Source organism: Sorex fumeus, unplaced genomic scaffold (genome assembly GCF_029834395.1).
Source record: "Sorex fumeus unplaced genomic scaffold, SorFum_2.1 ptg000003l, whole genome shotgun sequence".
NCBI classification, from domain to species: Eukaryota; Metazoa; Chordata; class Mammalia; order Eulipotyphla; family Soricidae; genus Sorex; species Sorex fumeus.
Genome location: NW_026606060.1, coordinates 48,479,372 through 48,495,159, shown reverse-complemented (window position 1 = coordinate 48,495,159; position 15,788 = coordinate 48,479,372). Strand labels below are relative to the sequence as shown.

General features: G+C 37.7%; 1 protein-coding gene and 1 non-coding gene across 2 annotated transcripts in view; one reads left to right on the top strand and one right to left on the bottom strand.

Annotated features, from left to right (window-relative positions):
- The window catches only part of SLC5A8 (solute carrier family 5 member 8), a 52,077-nt gene that overhangs the window by 19,696 nt on the left and 16,593 nt on the right, over window positions 1-15,788 (top strand). The window contains exons 4-10 of the mRNA XM_056117739.1: window positions 471-538; window positions 1,542-1,696; window positions 4,347-4,487; window positions 6,448-6,577; window positions 11,448-11,536; window positions 12,508-12,620; window positions 15,501-15,568. Coding sequence (XP_055973714.1) covers window positions 471-538; window positions 1,542-1,696; window positions 4,347-4,487; window positions 6,448-6,577; window positions 11,448-11,536; window positions 12,508-12,620; window positions 15,501-15,568 — 764 coding nt within the window. The remainder of the gene's footprint in view (window positions 1-470; window positions 539-1,541; window positions 1,697-4,346; window positions 4,488-6,447; window positions 6,578-11,447; window positions 11,537-12,507; window positions 12,621-15,500; window positions 15,569-15,788) is intronic.
- On the bottom strand, window positions 182-285 carry LOC130029051 (U6 spliceosomal RNA). Its single transcript, XR_008793266.1, has one exon. It is a non-coding gene; the product is annotated as a U6 spliceosomal RNA (small nuclear RNA).

The following is a 15,788-nucleotide window of genomic DNA, read 5'->3' as shown; positions in this document are numbered from 1 at the left end:
CTTAAATACACACACAATCAAATTATTTTTTTTTAATTTTTATTAGTGAAACACCATGAGGTACAGTTGTAGACTTCCAAATTTTTATGCTTGGGTTTCAGTTATACAATGATCCAGTAACTATCCCTCCACCAGTGCCTATTCTCCATCATTTACATTTTTAAAAAATTTTTGTTTATGAAAAATTATGGAACGCTTCAGGAATTTGCGTGTCATCCTTGCGCAGGGGCCATGCTAATCTCTGTATCGTTCCAATTTTAGTATATGTGCTGCCGAAGCGAGCACCACAATCAATTTTTTTAAAACTCTATTTGTTCAGAAGCATCTAATGAAATTTAAACTGAGTTTTAAGCAAATGTGTATAGAGCTAGGTGCTCAAAAAATAGTACAGCATCGCCCTGCTGGTTTTCTTGAGAAGTACATTTATTGTGCCTCTTTCAGTCAGTCATGCATGTTCTTTCCTTCCACAGTCACAGGATTTGATCTGTGGGGTGCAGTAGTAGCAACGGGGGTGGTCTGCACGTTCTACTGCACGTTGGTATGTGAAGAATATAATATTTCTCCTTTTGCTGTACTACTTGCTTTGCAAAATTGAACACTCTATCTGTGGTGTGCTACGAACTGGGCTGTTTGCATCTCCTCTCCTGCTCCCATTGCCCACTGTGCAACTTTGTATAACTGATATTGTTTTAAGTAAGATATGATATTTCATAGACCATAATCATCATTGAAATTATTTTTTTATCTACATAATTACATTGTTCTCCAATATTATGTCATAATCCATGTTAATGATTGTCAGGTTATTGTAGCTGTTCTCATATTATTGTCAGGTTATTGTAGCTGTTCTCATATTATTCCCGAGCAGAGAAACCTAAGAGATTACTTTATTTCCTACAGGCAAGGCGACTGTTGAAATGTGTAACAAGTCAGGATGGCACACACTCCAATGTTATGGTGGATGATGTGGTACAAGTGCTCTGGCATCCCTACTAGGCTAGGTCTTACCTCTTTTGTTACTAGCTTATCTGGGAGACAGACTCCCCACAAAGGGACTTTTTTTAGACAAGGTTATAGAATGAGAGGGACACCTGGGAAATTTTTGGCAATGGCCAACACAAAACAATGTAAGCGTTTCTGCAACAGGTATGACTTTCTGAGTGCATACTAGTTGACTGGCAGCCCTGCTTACATTGTCTATAATAGTATCAAAATTTAGGAAAATATCTTTTGCAGTCTAAGCCCAAATTTTCTTCCCAACAACTATACTTCACTTCAAAGTATATATCTGGGCATACTGAATAAGTCATGCAATTTGACCTCTATGCTTTTGCCCTTATTTTTCTCTGCTGGGACTACCTTCCATCTTTTCCTTTGCTTATTCTTGAAACTCTGGTTTAAATACCACCTTACTTAGAAGTTCATTCCAATCTGTTTTTGAATGTGTTTATTGGGCAAGATCCATGTGTTTATTGCTTTTCTTGTACAGCATATAAATAATAATGTTGAATGAAAGCATTAATCCTAATTTTCCTTAAAAGGGTGGTCTTAAAGCTGTTATCTGGACGGACGTTTTTCAAGTTGGGATCATGGTGGCTGGATTTGCATCTGTGATTATACAGGCCACATTGGTGCAGGGTGGAATCAGAAAGATTCTAGATGATTCTTATAATGGTGGAAGACTAAACTTCTGGAAGTAAGTTACCATTTACCTCTTTGCCAATACAACATTTCTCTCCCCTCCCCTCCAACCCTGTACTATTTCTAATTGAAATAGTAAATTTACAGTAGAAAACAAATCAGTCACTTAGAATGTGGTACTGAGAACTAAAGCTGGAAAATGTCTACATAATGGGTTCTACCTTAAGGGATTTCTTTTTCCTTTTTCTGTTTTGGTTCTGGGATCACACCTGGATCCCAAAAGCTTAGAATTTACTCTTGGCTCTGTGCTTGGAGTCCACTCCTGATGGTGCTCAGGAGACCAAGTATCAAACCCAAATCGGGATTGTAAAGGAAGTGCCTAACCACTCTACTACATCTCCAGCCCCTTACTGGCTTTCTTAACTCATAAGAGAGCTACTCATTTACCTGATAATAGCAGTGTTCTCCTGAGAAAGGCTGATATCTAGTGTCTTCTAGATATCAAAGTCTGGAATAGATTGAAGGTTGAAATATAGCAACAAAAGGGAAAGTGTAAAGAAAAGAAAAGGAAGCCATTTTTGGAGAAAGATGTGCAAAAAATCTTATTCCCAACAAGACAGTTATGTTTATATTTTATTTCTAGGAAATTGACAAGAAAAATAAAGACCGATTACCTTTTGTGTCCGTAGAGCATATGATAACAACATTTCTTAAACAGATGCACAGTTTTCCTAAAGAGAAAATAATAAGGAACCTAGATAATTTTGCCCTAGCTATATGGGAATTGAACCCTGGTTGGTCACGTGCAAGGCAAACGTCCTCCCTGCTGTGCTATCACTCCAGTCCCTACAGTGAATCATCTTCAACTGTTTTCAGTACTTTATTTTTTTCTCTTGAACCTCAAGATTCAGAGTTCCAGCAAAAGAACCTCCCATGGGCCTAAAGCATGCTTTTATTCCTTAACTAGGGTAGAGCAGATCTGTTGTTTGACAGCCGTTAAGAAATGATAGTTTGCCCCAAACAAATGTGGACAGTATTACCAGAAAAGGGAGCCATTGATACTCAGAAGAAGAACCAATCAGTGGCTGCATAGATGTTGTGACTTCTAAATCTCTTCCTAGTACGCTAGGTTGAGGGAAAGGATGTGGAAGCAATAGTTTTTCTGCAAGATAACTGTCACATTCTACAAAAGATGCAAATATTACAGCATTGAACTTCATCAGGAAAGTCTAAGAAGTAAATTTTTCTCATCTTTATGTCGAAGGCTGATAGCTATTAGGTAGTGAAAAATCTTATTGCGTACTCCTTGACTTTTTTTTTAAAAAATGATGCACAAACATTTGCTCTGGTTGAAATAAGTGAAAAGAAGGGTTTTAGTTTATGCCACTCATCAAATCTTTTTGGTTCTTTTTTAATTTGTTATATTTTATGGCCACACCCAACTGTTCTCAGGGGCTACTTCCAGCTCTGTGCTGGAAGTGGAACCAGCCCATGTGGGGGATCATGTGATGCTGGGAATTGAACTTAGGCCTCCTGTGTTGCAAATAATACCTTGAACTCTCTCTCTGATTCATTCTCTTAATTTCTATTAGCTTATAAAATAGTTACATTCTGGGATAAGAAAGGATCATCACCCTTCAAATGCCTAGTCTTTGATATTAAATGTTATAGGATGGAACAAATGTTTTCGTAGTTCCATGGGAATGCAAGTATATGCATAAAATTAGAATATTTTACCAATCTCAAATAAAGATTTGACATGGATTTGCAGAATTTCTTGATTTTTCAGAAAGTTTCCATGAAGGTGAGTTTTACAGAAAATTTTGAAGCGCATATATTAAAGTTAGTAGAATCAGTCATTCCAAAGTTAAAAGATGTATGGATACTGAAGTTGAATTTTTTTTGTAATAATATTTTAGATTTAGCACATGTCATAAAATGATTGCTATTAGCATTTAGCTTATAGGAACAGCATTTTAAGAAAGTGTGTGAGAGACAGTACAGGTATCAATGCACTTGCTTTGCACACAACTGACCCTGGTAGATCTTGGGCACCACACTTGGTCTCCTGAACACTGCCAAGGGTGACTGGTCTCAGGGCTAGAAGTAAACTCTGAACACAGAGGAATGTAGCTCACACAAGATAAAAAAAAAAGTAAAAGATAAAAAAGCATGATTAATAAAATGGTAGTTTTAGAACATGAATTTTCTTAACTAATTTTTTGACCTTGACTATAAATTAGAACTATGACTATACATGTACTAGGAGTAGAATTGGATATACAAAAATGTGAATTTTGTGTTTCTTTTAGTGCACAAAAGGAAAGTTCCCCTCCCACCCCTTTCTCCCTCTCTCATTTCCTTTTCCCTCACTTCTTTAAATTCAGCTGGACAGAGTTGTCAAAATAGCATTATCCTAAGGCCATGAGAAATAATTTTTATGAATGTTCAGAATGATTATATCATTGTCCCTAATCCCATTAGAATTTCTAAATCCCTGAAAGTATCAATTGTTATTTCAGTAAGCTAAAGTCAGGAGTGTTTCTTTTATATTTTATAATAAATGTATACACTTTTATAAATATCTGTGTATTTCTATAGGCCTAATATTACTTTCATACAAAAATATTCTAGGAAGAATTTTGTAGCTTTATTTTTATTTACCAGGATTTAAGTTAATTTTCTGTTTTTTTTTTTTCATTTAGTTTTGATCCTAATCCTTTGCAAAGACACACGTTCTGGACAATTATTATAGGAGGGACCTTCACCTGGACCAGCATCTATGGTGTGAACCAGTCCCAAGTGCAGAGATATATTTCCTGTAAAAGTCGATTTCAGGCAAAACTGTAAGCCAAACTATGGTATCTAAGTCATTAATAATGGTCAGTTCTGTTTTTAGTAAACCCATACTTAAGTCTTTTGTATCATGAAATTCCAAGGAATAAATGACAGACTTACAGACAAAAGTGTCCAGTAGAATAAATGGTACTTTATGTTTAAAAAAATCTAAAAATATTTACTTAAATTATTAAGCAAAACATCAAATTATCAAATGTTAGTAAGCGATTTATTTAAATGCCAGTAAAGTCCAATCAAACTGTATGTAAAGTATTAAACTCAGAATCAAGGGAGATATTGGAGCAGAAGAATACTTGGATATATTTTCTGATGATTAGAAGGAAATAGAATTGCTCTTTGTTTTGTGTCATATCCAGTGGGGCGATGGGCTTACTCATGGTTTTGTGCTCAGGGCTCGTTCCTAGAGGTGCTGGGGGGACCATATATGGTACCAGAAAATCAAAGCCAGGTTTGGTTTCTTGCAAGGCAAACACCTTCCTGTGCTATCTCTCTGGCTCTTATAATGATTATTTTTCACAGTTATAATATGTACAGTAGATTGATGAGAAGCATGCAGTCTATTCAAGGGGAAAGGCTAGCTGTGCATAATACCACCTTCTTTGGAAGACTCTGGGTCATAGAGAGAAATTAGATTGCAGTGGTGTTGTGTGTGGGTCCACTCTAAAGAATTTGTAAACCACGGAGTCTCAAAAACAAGTCTCAAAAACAAGTTCTTTTGACTTGCCCCACTTCAGGGTTAGGAGACCCAGGCTTTATCCCTTTGCATTTAATGGTTTTGGATACAAGTTGCTTTAGAGAAGAAGGTATAGCTTTGGGTTGGCACCTCTTCAGCTTTTCTATTGCACCACAAGGGAAAAATATAGCCACCTTAGTAAAAAAATGTTTCCTATTCAACTAATAATTTGGCGGCAGAAATCCCAGCAATGCTTAGGGCCAAACAGGCTGGGAAGTTCAATGCTTGGGCCTGGGTTGATGGTGCCAATTGGGCCCAAGAATGTTGAGGGACACCAAGTCCACATCATGTAGTGCTTAGGGCAAGAAATACTCTCTGACCCTGGACCCATCCCCCAAACCCCTCGGCTACTTATTAAGATCACATTCAATATCATTACCCCTAATAACATCAATAACTACCTCTTAATTGTCTGTTACATTTCATGCACCATGTTATTAGGATATGTCCTGTCTCATTTAATCTTAGAACTCTAGAAGGTGTTTGACTGCAGGTGTAAACTAAGAAACGCATTTGATGAAATTAAATTACTTGCCCAGAGGCCCCTTGGTAGAGCTGGAATTTATGGTCAGGTTTGATCCCAGTGCCTGTATGTAAATCTACAGAAACCCAGATGGTTCACCATATTTTATATACTGAACCTGTCCAGGGTCTCAAGCTTTTCTTTGATACTTGTTGTATGGTATCACAAACCACATTTATGTATGTTTGATGAACTTCTATGTAGATGCTAACAGTATTTAGCATTTTATATCAGTATAAGCACTTTATAACAATACTTATAACAGTATAAGCAGTTTATAACATTACTTTTACTTGGAAAAGAAATCTTAGATATCGATCTGTTGACTAGAGCAATAAGGATTGACCATTACAATCTTTATTTCATAACAAGAAGCCCGGGAGTAGTTTAATTCCATACTTGGACAGGGTTAGAAATATCAATGAACTCTGACAAGGAGGATACATTCATTGAACGGAAGTCTCCATCACTTTTCTGTCTGTCCAAATCCATTCTGGATTGACATAATAAGCAAGAGGTAATGCCAGAATAAAACATGCATTTATTGAACATAATGTTAAAGAACATGCATGAAGACAGTATGCATTTATTGAACATGGTGTTAAAGGTCTCTTCTGTTTATGTGACTAGTTTTCTAATCTTTGGAATCTACATATTAAATTTAGTTTATGGTTTCTTTTCATGTCTTTAGGTCTCTCTATGTCAATCTCATAGGACTCTGGGGAATCCTTGCCTGCTCAGTGCTTTGTGGACTTGCCCTGTATTCCAGGTACCATGACTGTGATCCTTGGACATCCAACAAAGTATCTGCACCAGACCAGGTTCAGTACTATGTATTTTTTTTTGCATGTGAACTAGAAAGATTATTAGTTGAAAGGAAAGGGTTCATACTCTTGTGGAGAGGCAACAAGTGGCTATAATCTTTAATCTCTCTAAAGTACTTTGCAAAAAATGTTTTAGCAGCTATAGGAGGAATGAAGAATGTTGGATTCAAAATTAAAATGGCTGGAAAAAATTTAAGCCAACCTTTAAATAGAAGTAATTGATGGCTGAAAGTAAAACTCAAACACAGTTAAAAGAAGACTACATGCCAACTGCAGTCTTATGAGACATTCTGTGGATAATTGCCAGGTCACTCATTTATAAATGGTTTGCATTCCAGTTTTTTCAGTGATGGAGAAGCAATTCTAATAAGGGAATTTTTGTTAAGCATCAACTCTGTTATAAGATTTGGTGCTGAGAGCAGTGCAGGCATTTTTGGAATAGGGGTGGGATTGGACCACACCTAGCTGTGCTCAGGAGTTAATATTGGCTCTGTGCTTTAGGACCAGTTTTGGGGTGCTAGGGAACTATACAGTACCAGACATCTAGGTCTCCCTCATGCAAAGTGTGAGCTCAGCCTGTTGAGCTATCTTTCCAGCCAGATTTTCATACTTCATGACTTTTAATTCTTAAAACATAGTTGTTATGGTTTCTTTTAATAGTCTCTTATTGTGTGTGTGGGGATCACATGTGGCTATGTTCAGTTAAGAAAGAAAGAAAGAAAGAAAGAAAGAAAGAAAGAAAGAAAGAAAGAAAGAAAGAAAGAAAGAGAGAAAGAAACATTATATGGAACAAAAAACAATATTTTATGATTTTTGTCGATATATATAATCTGTGGCTTGTATCCCAAGATCATTGGGATTTTAAAAATTTTATTTAAAAAGAGTCACTTGAAGTCTTTCTGGAGCCATGCCTAGTAGAGTAGGGGACAATGTAGAGCTGAGAAATGAACTCCAGCCTTAGCCTTTACTGGGCACATGCTTTACCTCTTGATGTATCTCTGCAGTCCCTAAAATAAAGACTTATTAACTTCCCTTTTTCCCTGGGGAAAAAGGGGATACATTCCTGCATATCCCTACTCTGGAAACTCTAGAATGCACTTGGGCTATTTTGCATGTCAGTACTTACCACTTTGAGAGTCTCTGTCAATTTTTGTTTACTTTTGGGCCACACCCAGAGATGTTCAGGCTCTGTGCTCCTGGCTCTGTGCTCAGGAATACTCCTAGCAGGTTCAACTGATCATATGGGATGCTGGAATCAAATCTGGGTTGGGTAGCATAAGACCATCACCCTACCCACTGTACTGTCTTGCTGGTCCCCTCAATACTTTTTAAAGAAATATTTTTTCATTAAAATGACATGTTACAACAATATATACATTTTATGTATATGTTATTAAAATCATTGTCTTTATTTCTTTAGCTTTAGAATATAAATTTCTAGCAATAGAATTTTTCTTCTTTATTTGTCTTGAGAGAACATAATTTGCAGCAGTTCCCAAATCATTGTTCTATATTTGCTGCTTTGCTACTTCTCCACCTCCATCACAGAGGTTCATTAACCCTCCACTGCTGTCCCATTGTCCATTCTCCCCATGTAAACTTCTTTTTTTTTGGTTTTGTTTCGTTTGGGGCCATACCTAGCATGCTCAGGGCCTACTCCTGACTCTGTGCTTAGGGGTCACTCCTGTTGGGATCTTGGCTGGGGATCAAACAGGCATCTACCAAACGCAAGACAAGTGCCTTACCTGCTATGCTATTACTCCAGCCCCAAGGCCCCCTGTAAGCGTTCTTTAAGATAGGGAAGAATAGAATGGTGAAAAGGAAAATTCCTAATAAGGTGAAGGACACGATTGGTAATTCAGAATCCCAGAGCGAGTTGAGGGGAAAAACTACAAAATGTAATGTAACATCATATCTTACTTGCATACAATGGTAGCACTGTAGCACTGTCCTCCTGTTGTTCATCCAACGATTTGCTTGAGCGGGAACCAGTAAATTTTCACAACAAATTGTGAGACTTGTTATTACTGTTTTTGGCATATCAAATACGTCACAGGGAGCTTGCCAGGCTTTGTCGTGCGGGCGAGATACTCTCAGTAGCTTGCCGGGCTCTCTGAGAGGGGCGAAGGAATTGAACCTGGGTCGGCCGCAAACGCCCTACCAGATGTGCTATCGCTCCAGCCCACATACAGTGATACTTTAAATTAAAAAAATAACTAGAGGAAGTGTCTTTCCTATCTGCAGAGGAACATGCATCAGGTTATGGTGACTTTTCCTTCTGCTTCATCTTCGGCTGAGCTCCTCATCTGCTTGTATAATCTAATATTCTTCTCTAGTTTGCTGTGCGGTATTGAAGGAAGAGGTGTCTTCTAAATTGGATGATTCCAAAGCAGTGTAGTGTTGTTAGCTAATGAGTTCATGTAGTTAGCATGTTGCTGGGGCTGCAATGCCAACAAGGCAGTTCATAGAGGATCAGGCCAAAACTTTAACCTGAGTAGACTAGAGACTGTCTCTCCTATGCTTCTTTGATGCCCTGTTGGAACAAACAGGAGGCAGATTTAGCTCTTAGTCCCTTTTCTATATTATTGCATCATTCTACCTATACCTGACAGGCCATTCCGAGATGTTTTAAAGATCATCATGCCAAAGATTTCAAAGATGGCTAATGATAAAGTAGAGGATTTCAGCTTTCCTGGTAAAATGAATGGGAGAAACTTCTTTTGTTTATGTACAGAATGCTGCTTGGAGTTATACTTTTAAGAGAGCTTGGGGGAAAAAGGAGAGCTTGGAACCTTTAGGTCTGAATTTTGTCTAGAGAGTGCTGCTACTCTCTTAGTCTGTGGATGAATAATTAAGACTTGGAGAAAGGGGAAAGTCAATAAAAACCAGTTAAGATAGATCCTTGCTTCAATGATGGATGTTCTTCTTCTATGTCCCATCAGCAACTATTAAGTTAAAGAGGGTTGAATGAAGGGGCTGGAAAGATAGCACAGCAGGTAGGGTGTTTTCCTTGCATGCAGCCGACCCAGGTTCTATTCCCAGCATCCCATATGGTCCTCGAAACACCACCAGGAGTAATTCCTGAGTGCATGAGCCAGGAGTAACCCCTGTGCATCGCTGGGTGTGACCCAAAAAGAAAAAAAAAAGTGTTGAATGAAAAGTAGCAGCCCTTTTCTCCACCTACTGTTAAAATCATCCACCTTCCCATCTTTATTACTTACATTTTGAAAAAAGGCCACATGGGGTAGGAAGATAATTCTGGGGTTAGGGTGCTTGTCTTGCATGCGGCCAACTCCTGTCCATACTCAGCATGACACAGTTCCCTGAGCGCTGCCGAGCAGAGCAATCCTGAGCACAGGGAGGGGAATTTTCCCTGAGCACTGCAGGTGTGCCTCTGTCAACAGAGGTGTGCCTTTTCAACAGAAAAGCAATGTCAGAAATCACTTTGGTATCAGGAACTTTTTGTTTTTAATGAATCACTGTGAAATACAGACTTACAAACTTTCGTGATTACATTTCAGTCATACAGTGATTGAGTACCCATCCCTCCACCAGTGTCCCTTCTCCACCACCAATATTCCCAATATCCCTCCCGCCACCCCCACCCCGTCTCCCCCGGCCTCTGTGGCAGGCACATTCCCTTTTACTCTTGTATTACAAACCATAACACCCAAAAGGAGAGAGGGAGAGAGAGTAAAAGGGTATCAGGAACTTTTGAAAAGAAACAAATTTCAGGTATTTCCAGAGTTACTTTCCAATTATTACTACCTCTCAGACCATATGCAAATATAATTGCCTTTTTTAAATTAAAATGTTTTAGTTGAATAGCCATGAGATAGAGCATTACAAAACCTGTTCAAAATTGGGTTTCAGTCATACAGTGATCCAGCACCCATTCCTCCACCAATGCACATTTCCCACCACCAATGTCCCCAGTTTCCCTACCACCATCCCCCAACCCCCCAACCCCCATCTCCAGCCCTCCTCTATGGGAGGCACTTTCCTTCTTGCTCTCTCTCGCTCTCTCTCCTTTTCCTTTTGTGCATATAATTGCATTTTAACTCTGACAGTGATTGGAGATTTACAGAAATGCCTTGATTCCTCAAATAAAGTTAAGTGAATTGTGCTAGCTTCATCACTGAGAACTAGAAAATATTTTGTTTAAATTGAATACTATTTCAAAGATTGAGAACCACAACCTTTTATTATTTGCTATATTTCATGTTTTATATTAAGAGCTTGACATAAATTCTACATAAATTCTATAATTTAACTTACATAGACAACTTTATGAGGTTAATGTTATTACCCACTTAAAATTTCATTTTCTTTTTTTGTTTTTGGGTCACACTCGGTTGTGTTCAGCAATCACTCCTGGTGGGGCTCAGGGGACCATACATGATTCTGGGGGATTGAACCCAGGTCTAAGCTTTGTGTATGACAAGTGCTTTACCAGCTGTACCATATCTTCAGCCATCATCACCCTATTTTAAGATGAGGAAATTTAAACTCATAGAAATTAAGTTTTAAAAAGTGTATATCTGTCTGAATTCAGAGCCTGTTAAAGAACTTACTTTATGAGGCTGGAAAAATATTACAGAAGTAAGGCCTTGCATGTGGCCAACCTGGGTTTATCCTCAGCACTACAAATAGTCCCCCAAGTTCCGCCAGGAATTATCCCTGAGCACAGAGCCACAAGCAAGCCCCAAGTCCCAACCTCTGAATGAATATTTAAAAGTTTAGGAAATATTAGGTACTTTGGAAAAATATCTCCCTTCAATCCTTATAATGCACAAAGTAAATGAGGCAGTATTTACTTTTGTATGATATTAAATAATACTCAGGAGTAAATTTTGGAATTTTTCAGCTCATGCCTTATTTAGTATTGGACATTCTGCAAGATTATCCGGGACTTCCTGGCCTTTTTGTGGCCTGTGCTTACAGTGGCACATTGAGGTATGCTCTGTGACTCTAATGGTGGGTCTTCTTGGGATCTTCCTTTCGTTGGATATCGAAAAAGATAAAGTGGAGTTTTGGACTTGGAGATTAAATTGGTATTCCATGTGTCCACTCTGACTTATCTCTGGGTCAGCAATTTACTGTCATCAGTGTTTTATTTTATTTGTCCCTGCTGTCTAAAATAACATCGCATTCTCTGTAAAAAAGGGTTGATCAGTTGATGGTAGCTTTTGCTCACTATTCAAAAGGCCTACAGTCTTGGTTCAAATGTACCAAGAGATAAAATATGATTAAGTGGAAAATAAGAATTAAAATATCATATCTTGAAAAATATACACTATTCAAAGAATTTTTTCTTATGCCATTGAAAGTATTCATTGCAGTTTTTTCTTAATTTTAAGGAATTATTTTGGGTTTTTTGGTGGAGGGCCTAGCTGTGCTCAGGGGACTTAGGGCCACTCCTGGTGAGACTCAGCCAACTGGGCTGGACAGTTCAATACTTGAGCTCAGCAGTGCTGGGACTAGGGAATTCTTGTTAGAATGTTCAGTATATGTATTGAAGAGCCTAGAAATTAATATTATTGATATTTATAATATATGTTAGGGAGGATTTATGACAATCCCTTTCATGTACAAAGCAGACTATGTTTTACATCACTACCTAATAATACTGTATGATCATTGTTGATCCTTTTCATAGACTTTGGGGGGATTAATTGTAGAATGGAAACAGGACTACATTATTCTGAACAACTCCAGAGATCTGTTGAACCTATAAATATTAGCCTGAGTCTATTTTGAATAATAAGAGTCCAGAAAGGAGATGTTGTGGTTATTATAAATACTATAGTAGAATTTGGTAGTGATTTACAAGTGACAATATTTGTTTTTAGTTCACTCTCTTTCCCTTGGAGTGTTGTTAGAGAGTTGCTAAGGTTACAAATAAAAAGTGTGACTTTCCCTTACAGCACAGTGTCCTCCAGTATTAATGCCTTAGCAGCAGTAACTGTGGAAGATCTAGTCAAGCCATACTTCAGAACGCTCTCAGAAAGAGCTCTCTCTTGGACTTCCCAAGGGCTGAGTAAGTTTCCATTTTTACAATTTAGTTCATAGGATGATATATTTCTTAAATTAATTAATTAAAAACATTGAATTACAGGAGATACACAGTTATAAAGTTGTTCATGATTAACACCCACCCCTGCACCAGTGTTCATTACCCACCACCAATGTTCCTAGTTTTCCCTTCCTATTCCACTCACCTTTATGGCAGATACCTTTCTTCTTTCTCTCTGTCTCTGTCTCTGTCTCTCTCTCTCTCTGTCTCTCTTTCTCTCCTTTTGGGTATTATGGTTTGCAATACAAATACTGAAAGGTTAGGATAATTGTTTTTTGAAACCCAGTTTATTTTCTGTGGAAGATAACAGAGAAGGAACCTGAGTGTGAATGATTAAGCATATACATGTTTGTTGGTATTTAAAGTAGCCATGGTCATAGTTGCAAAGATGACATAAAAAATACTTAAAATGACTAATGATCAGGAGACCAAGAAGAATTCTTATTTAACTGCCTATTCTTTCTACCCCGAATCTATGTTAACCATAGAAAAAAATTTTAGCCTTTTTACTTTTGAAGATTAGTCATAAGCTTTAAGACATAGCCCTAGTTTGGAACCAAGAGACACATTTTCCCCTCGATTACCTATCAGAGCACTGACAATTTATGGTACATTATCTGAATACGTTAACTGATAAATAAAAGCATCGTGATTTTTTCGACATGCTTTGAGATTTTCCTAGAGAAAGTCAATAATACTGTACCAGAAATGCTCAAATATGTAGAATGTAGAATTTTATTAGGGTTTAAATAGCAGCTTGAACAAAAGATTTAAAGGTTCCAAGTTCCACCTATTTCACATGGGTCAAGGAAACCTACCTCTTTCATCATTTTGGTATCTTGGAATATGTGTTTTAGAATAATTGACATCAAAAAATTTAAACGGAGGCTGGAGTGGTACTACAGTGGGTTGAGTGCTTGCCTTGCATGTGGCTGACCTGGGTTTGATATCTGGTACCACGTATGACCCCCTGAACCCCACTAGGAGTGATCCCTGAACACAGAGCCAGGAGTGAGTCCTTAGTACCACCAGGTGTGACCTCAAAACAAAACCAAAAACAGACAAAGTTTTAACCTCACACAATTCCAATAAATAGATTCTACATATTATACCATAATTCACATATTAAGGTAAAAGGTAAAGGTAAAGGCCCTCCCGTTGATCGTCGATTTGCTCGAGCGGGCCCAGTAACGTCTCCATTGGAGACTTTGTTGTTACTGTGTTTGGCATATCGAATACTCTCAGTAGCTTGCCGGGCTCTCCGAGAGGGGCGGAGGAATCGAACTCGGGTCGGCCATGTTGGCCGCTTGTAAGGCGAATGCCCTACCGCTGTGCTATCGCTCCAGCCCATTCACACATTATTGCTAAATATAATTCTACATATAATGGAATAATGCTGCTACTGATGTGTACATAAACTCCACTAGTGTAGTTGTTCACTTATTTTTGAAGGATTCTGAAAGTTACCTTGGGGTAGATACAGTAAGGAAACATAAGGAAGAATATAACAAATAATTGAACTGTGTTGCCAATAGCTTTGAATACCAAAAATCATAATGGAGACTGTTCATGAGATACCAATTGCAAAAGTATCAAATTAAAACATGCTGAAAATAGTCTTTGTAATAGTATTCAGCTACATGACACATCCTGGCAAGAGAGCTCTGCCAAAAATTAATCCAAGGTTTTCCATTCTGAAGCAACATGGTATTTGTTCAGTATGCTTAACAAAAATGTATTAGTTTAAGTTAGATAGAAATAACATAATATGAGAAATGTACATATTTTATATTAAGCAAATTTCCCACTCACTTTTTCCGTATTTTGAGTTTTAGTATAAATTTATATTGGCTGAATTCTGGTGATTTTTGCTGAATAGAAGTCTTTTTTGGGGAATGGGAGTACGAGTAGGTTTATGGGTCACACTCAACAGTGTTCAGGGTCTGTATCTAGCTCTGTGCTCAGGAGTGATCCCCTGAAGGTACTTGGGGGACCATATGGAAAAAAAACAGAGTCTTAACTCCTCTACTAGCTCTGTCTCTGAATAGCAGTTCTTAAAATAATTAAAACATTTGAGCAAATGTTCCTACAATTTAAATATTAATACATGTATTTGGAAGAAGTATAAAGAATATTGAAAATATAAAGAATATTGAAAGAGGAAAAATAAAACCCCCAATCAGACCACTATGTGGTACATGTGAATTTCTCCTAAGAAGTTTGGGGGGAAAATATTGTTAGAAGTGGATATATAGTATTTTTAACTCAATTTAAAGCTTTCTTTCTTTGTCAGTTGAACATGAAAGATTTGGGATGCTGGTGGAGATTATGAGAGATCTACTGGGACCCAATGACCCTTTTTGTGGATTGCCATTTCCCAGAAAAAATGAATGCTTGAAGTCAGAAGTCTCAAGTTTCTTATTTTACACTCTACTCTTTTATTGTGCAGGACAGAACAGGACTGAAGTGTGTCCAATTTTTTTGAAAACTGAAAACAGAGACCCAAGCCTTTTTTTCTAAACAAATGTTGATACAGGATTAGATTAACAGCACAATGGTTCTTAGCCTTAAATCCCTATAGTTAATACTGAGGATTCTTTGCTTATATAACCTCACGTTATAACTAATCTTGGGACATGATATGAGGGTTTTGTTTCCCCTTTGCATACTGCTGATCCTTGTAGGCAGACACCCCCTCCTTTATTTTGTTGGATCTGATGCCTGTGGCCATTCTTGACCACAGTCAGAGTGCTCAATTTGAACCAAAGGTATGCAGCTTATTCTGTTGAGCATTCTAATCCTCTGGGACTGAACTTGGTGCTGACTTTTGTATTGTCCCTCTAGGTGTGCTGTTTGGAGCCCTGTGTATAGGAATGGCTGCTCTGGCATCTCTAATGGGAGCTTTATTGCAGGTATGAACTGACTTTGAATGCTGAGTAATCAGCAAAATCCTTTTCTTTTTAAATGCTAATGTAACAATCTTTCTAGACTCTTCTTTTTCTTGCTGCATTTCTCCTTCCTTCTCTAATATAGCATAAACACTAGGGTTTATTCAAAGGATGCAAGTGTGACTGCATATATGCAAATTAATGTGATGCAATACTTCAAGGAAAGAGAAAAATCATTTGATTA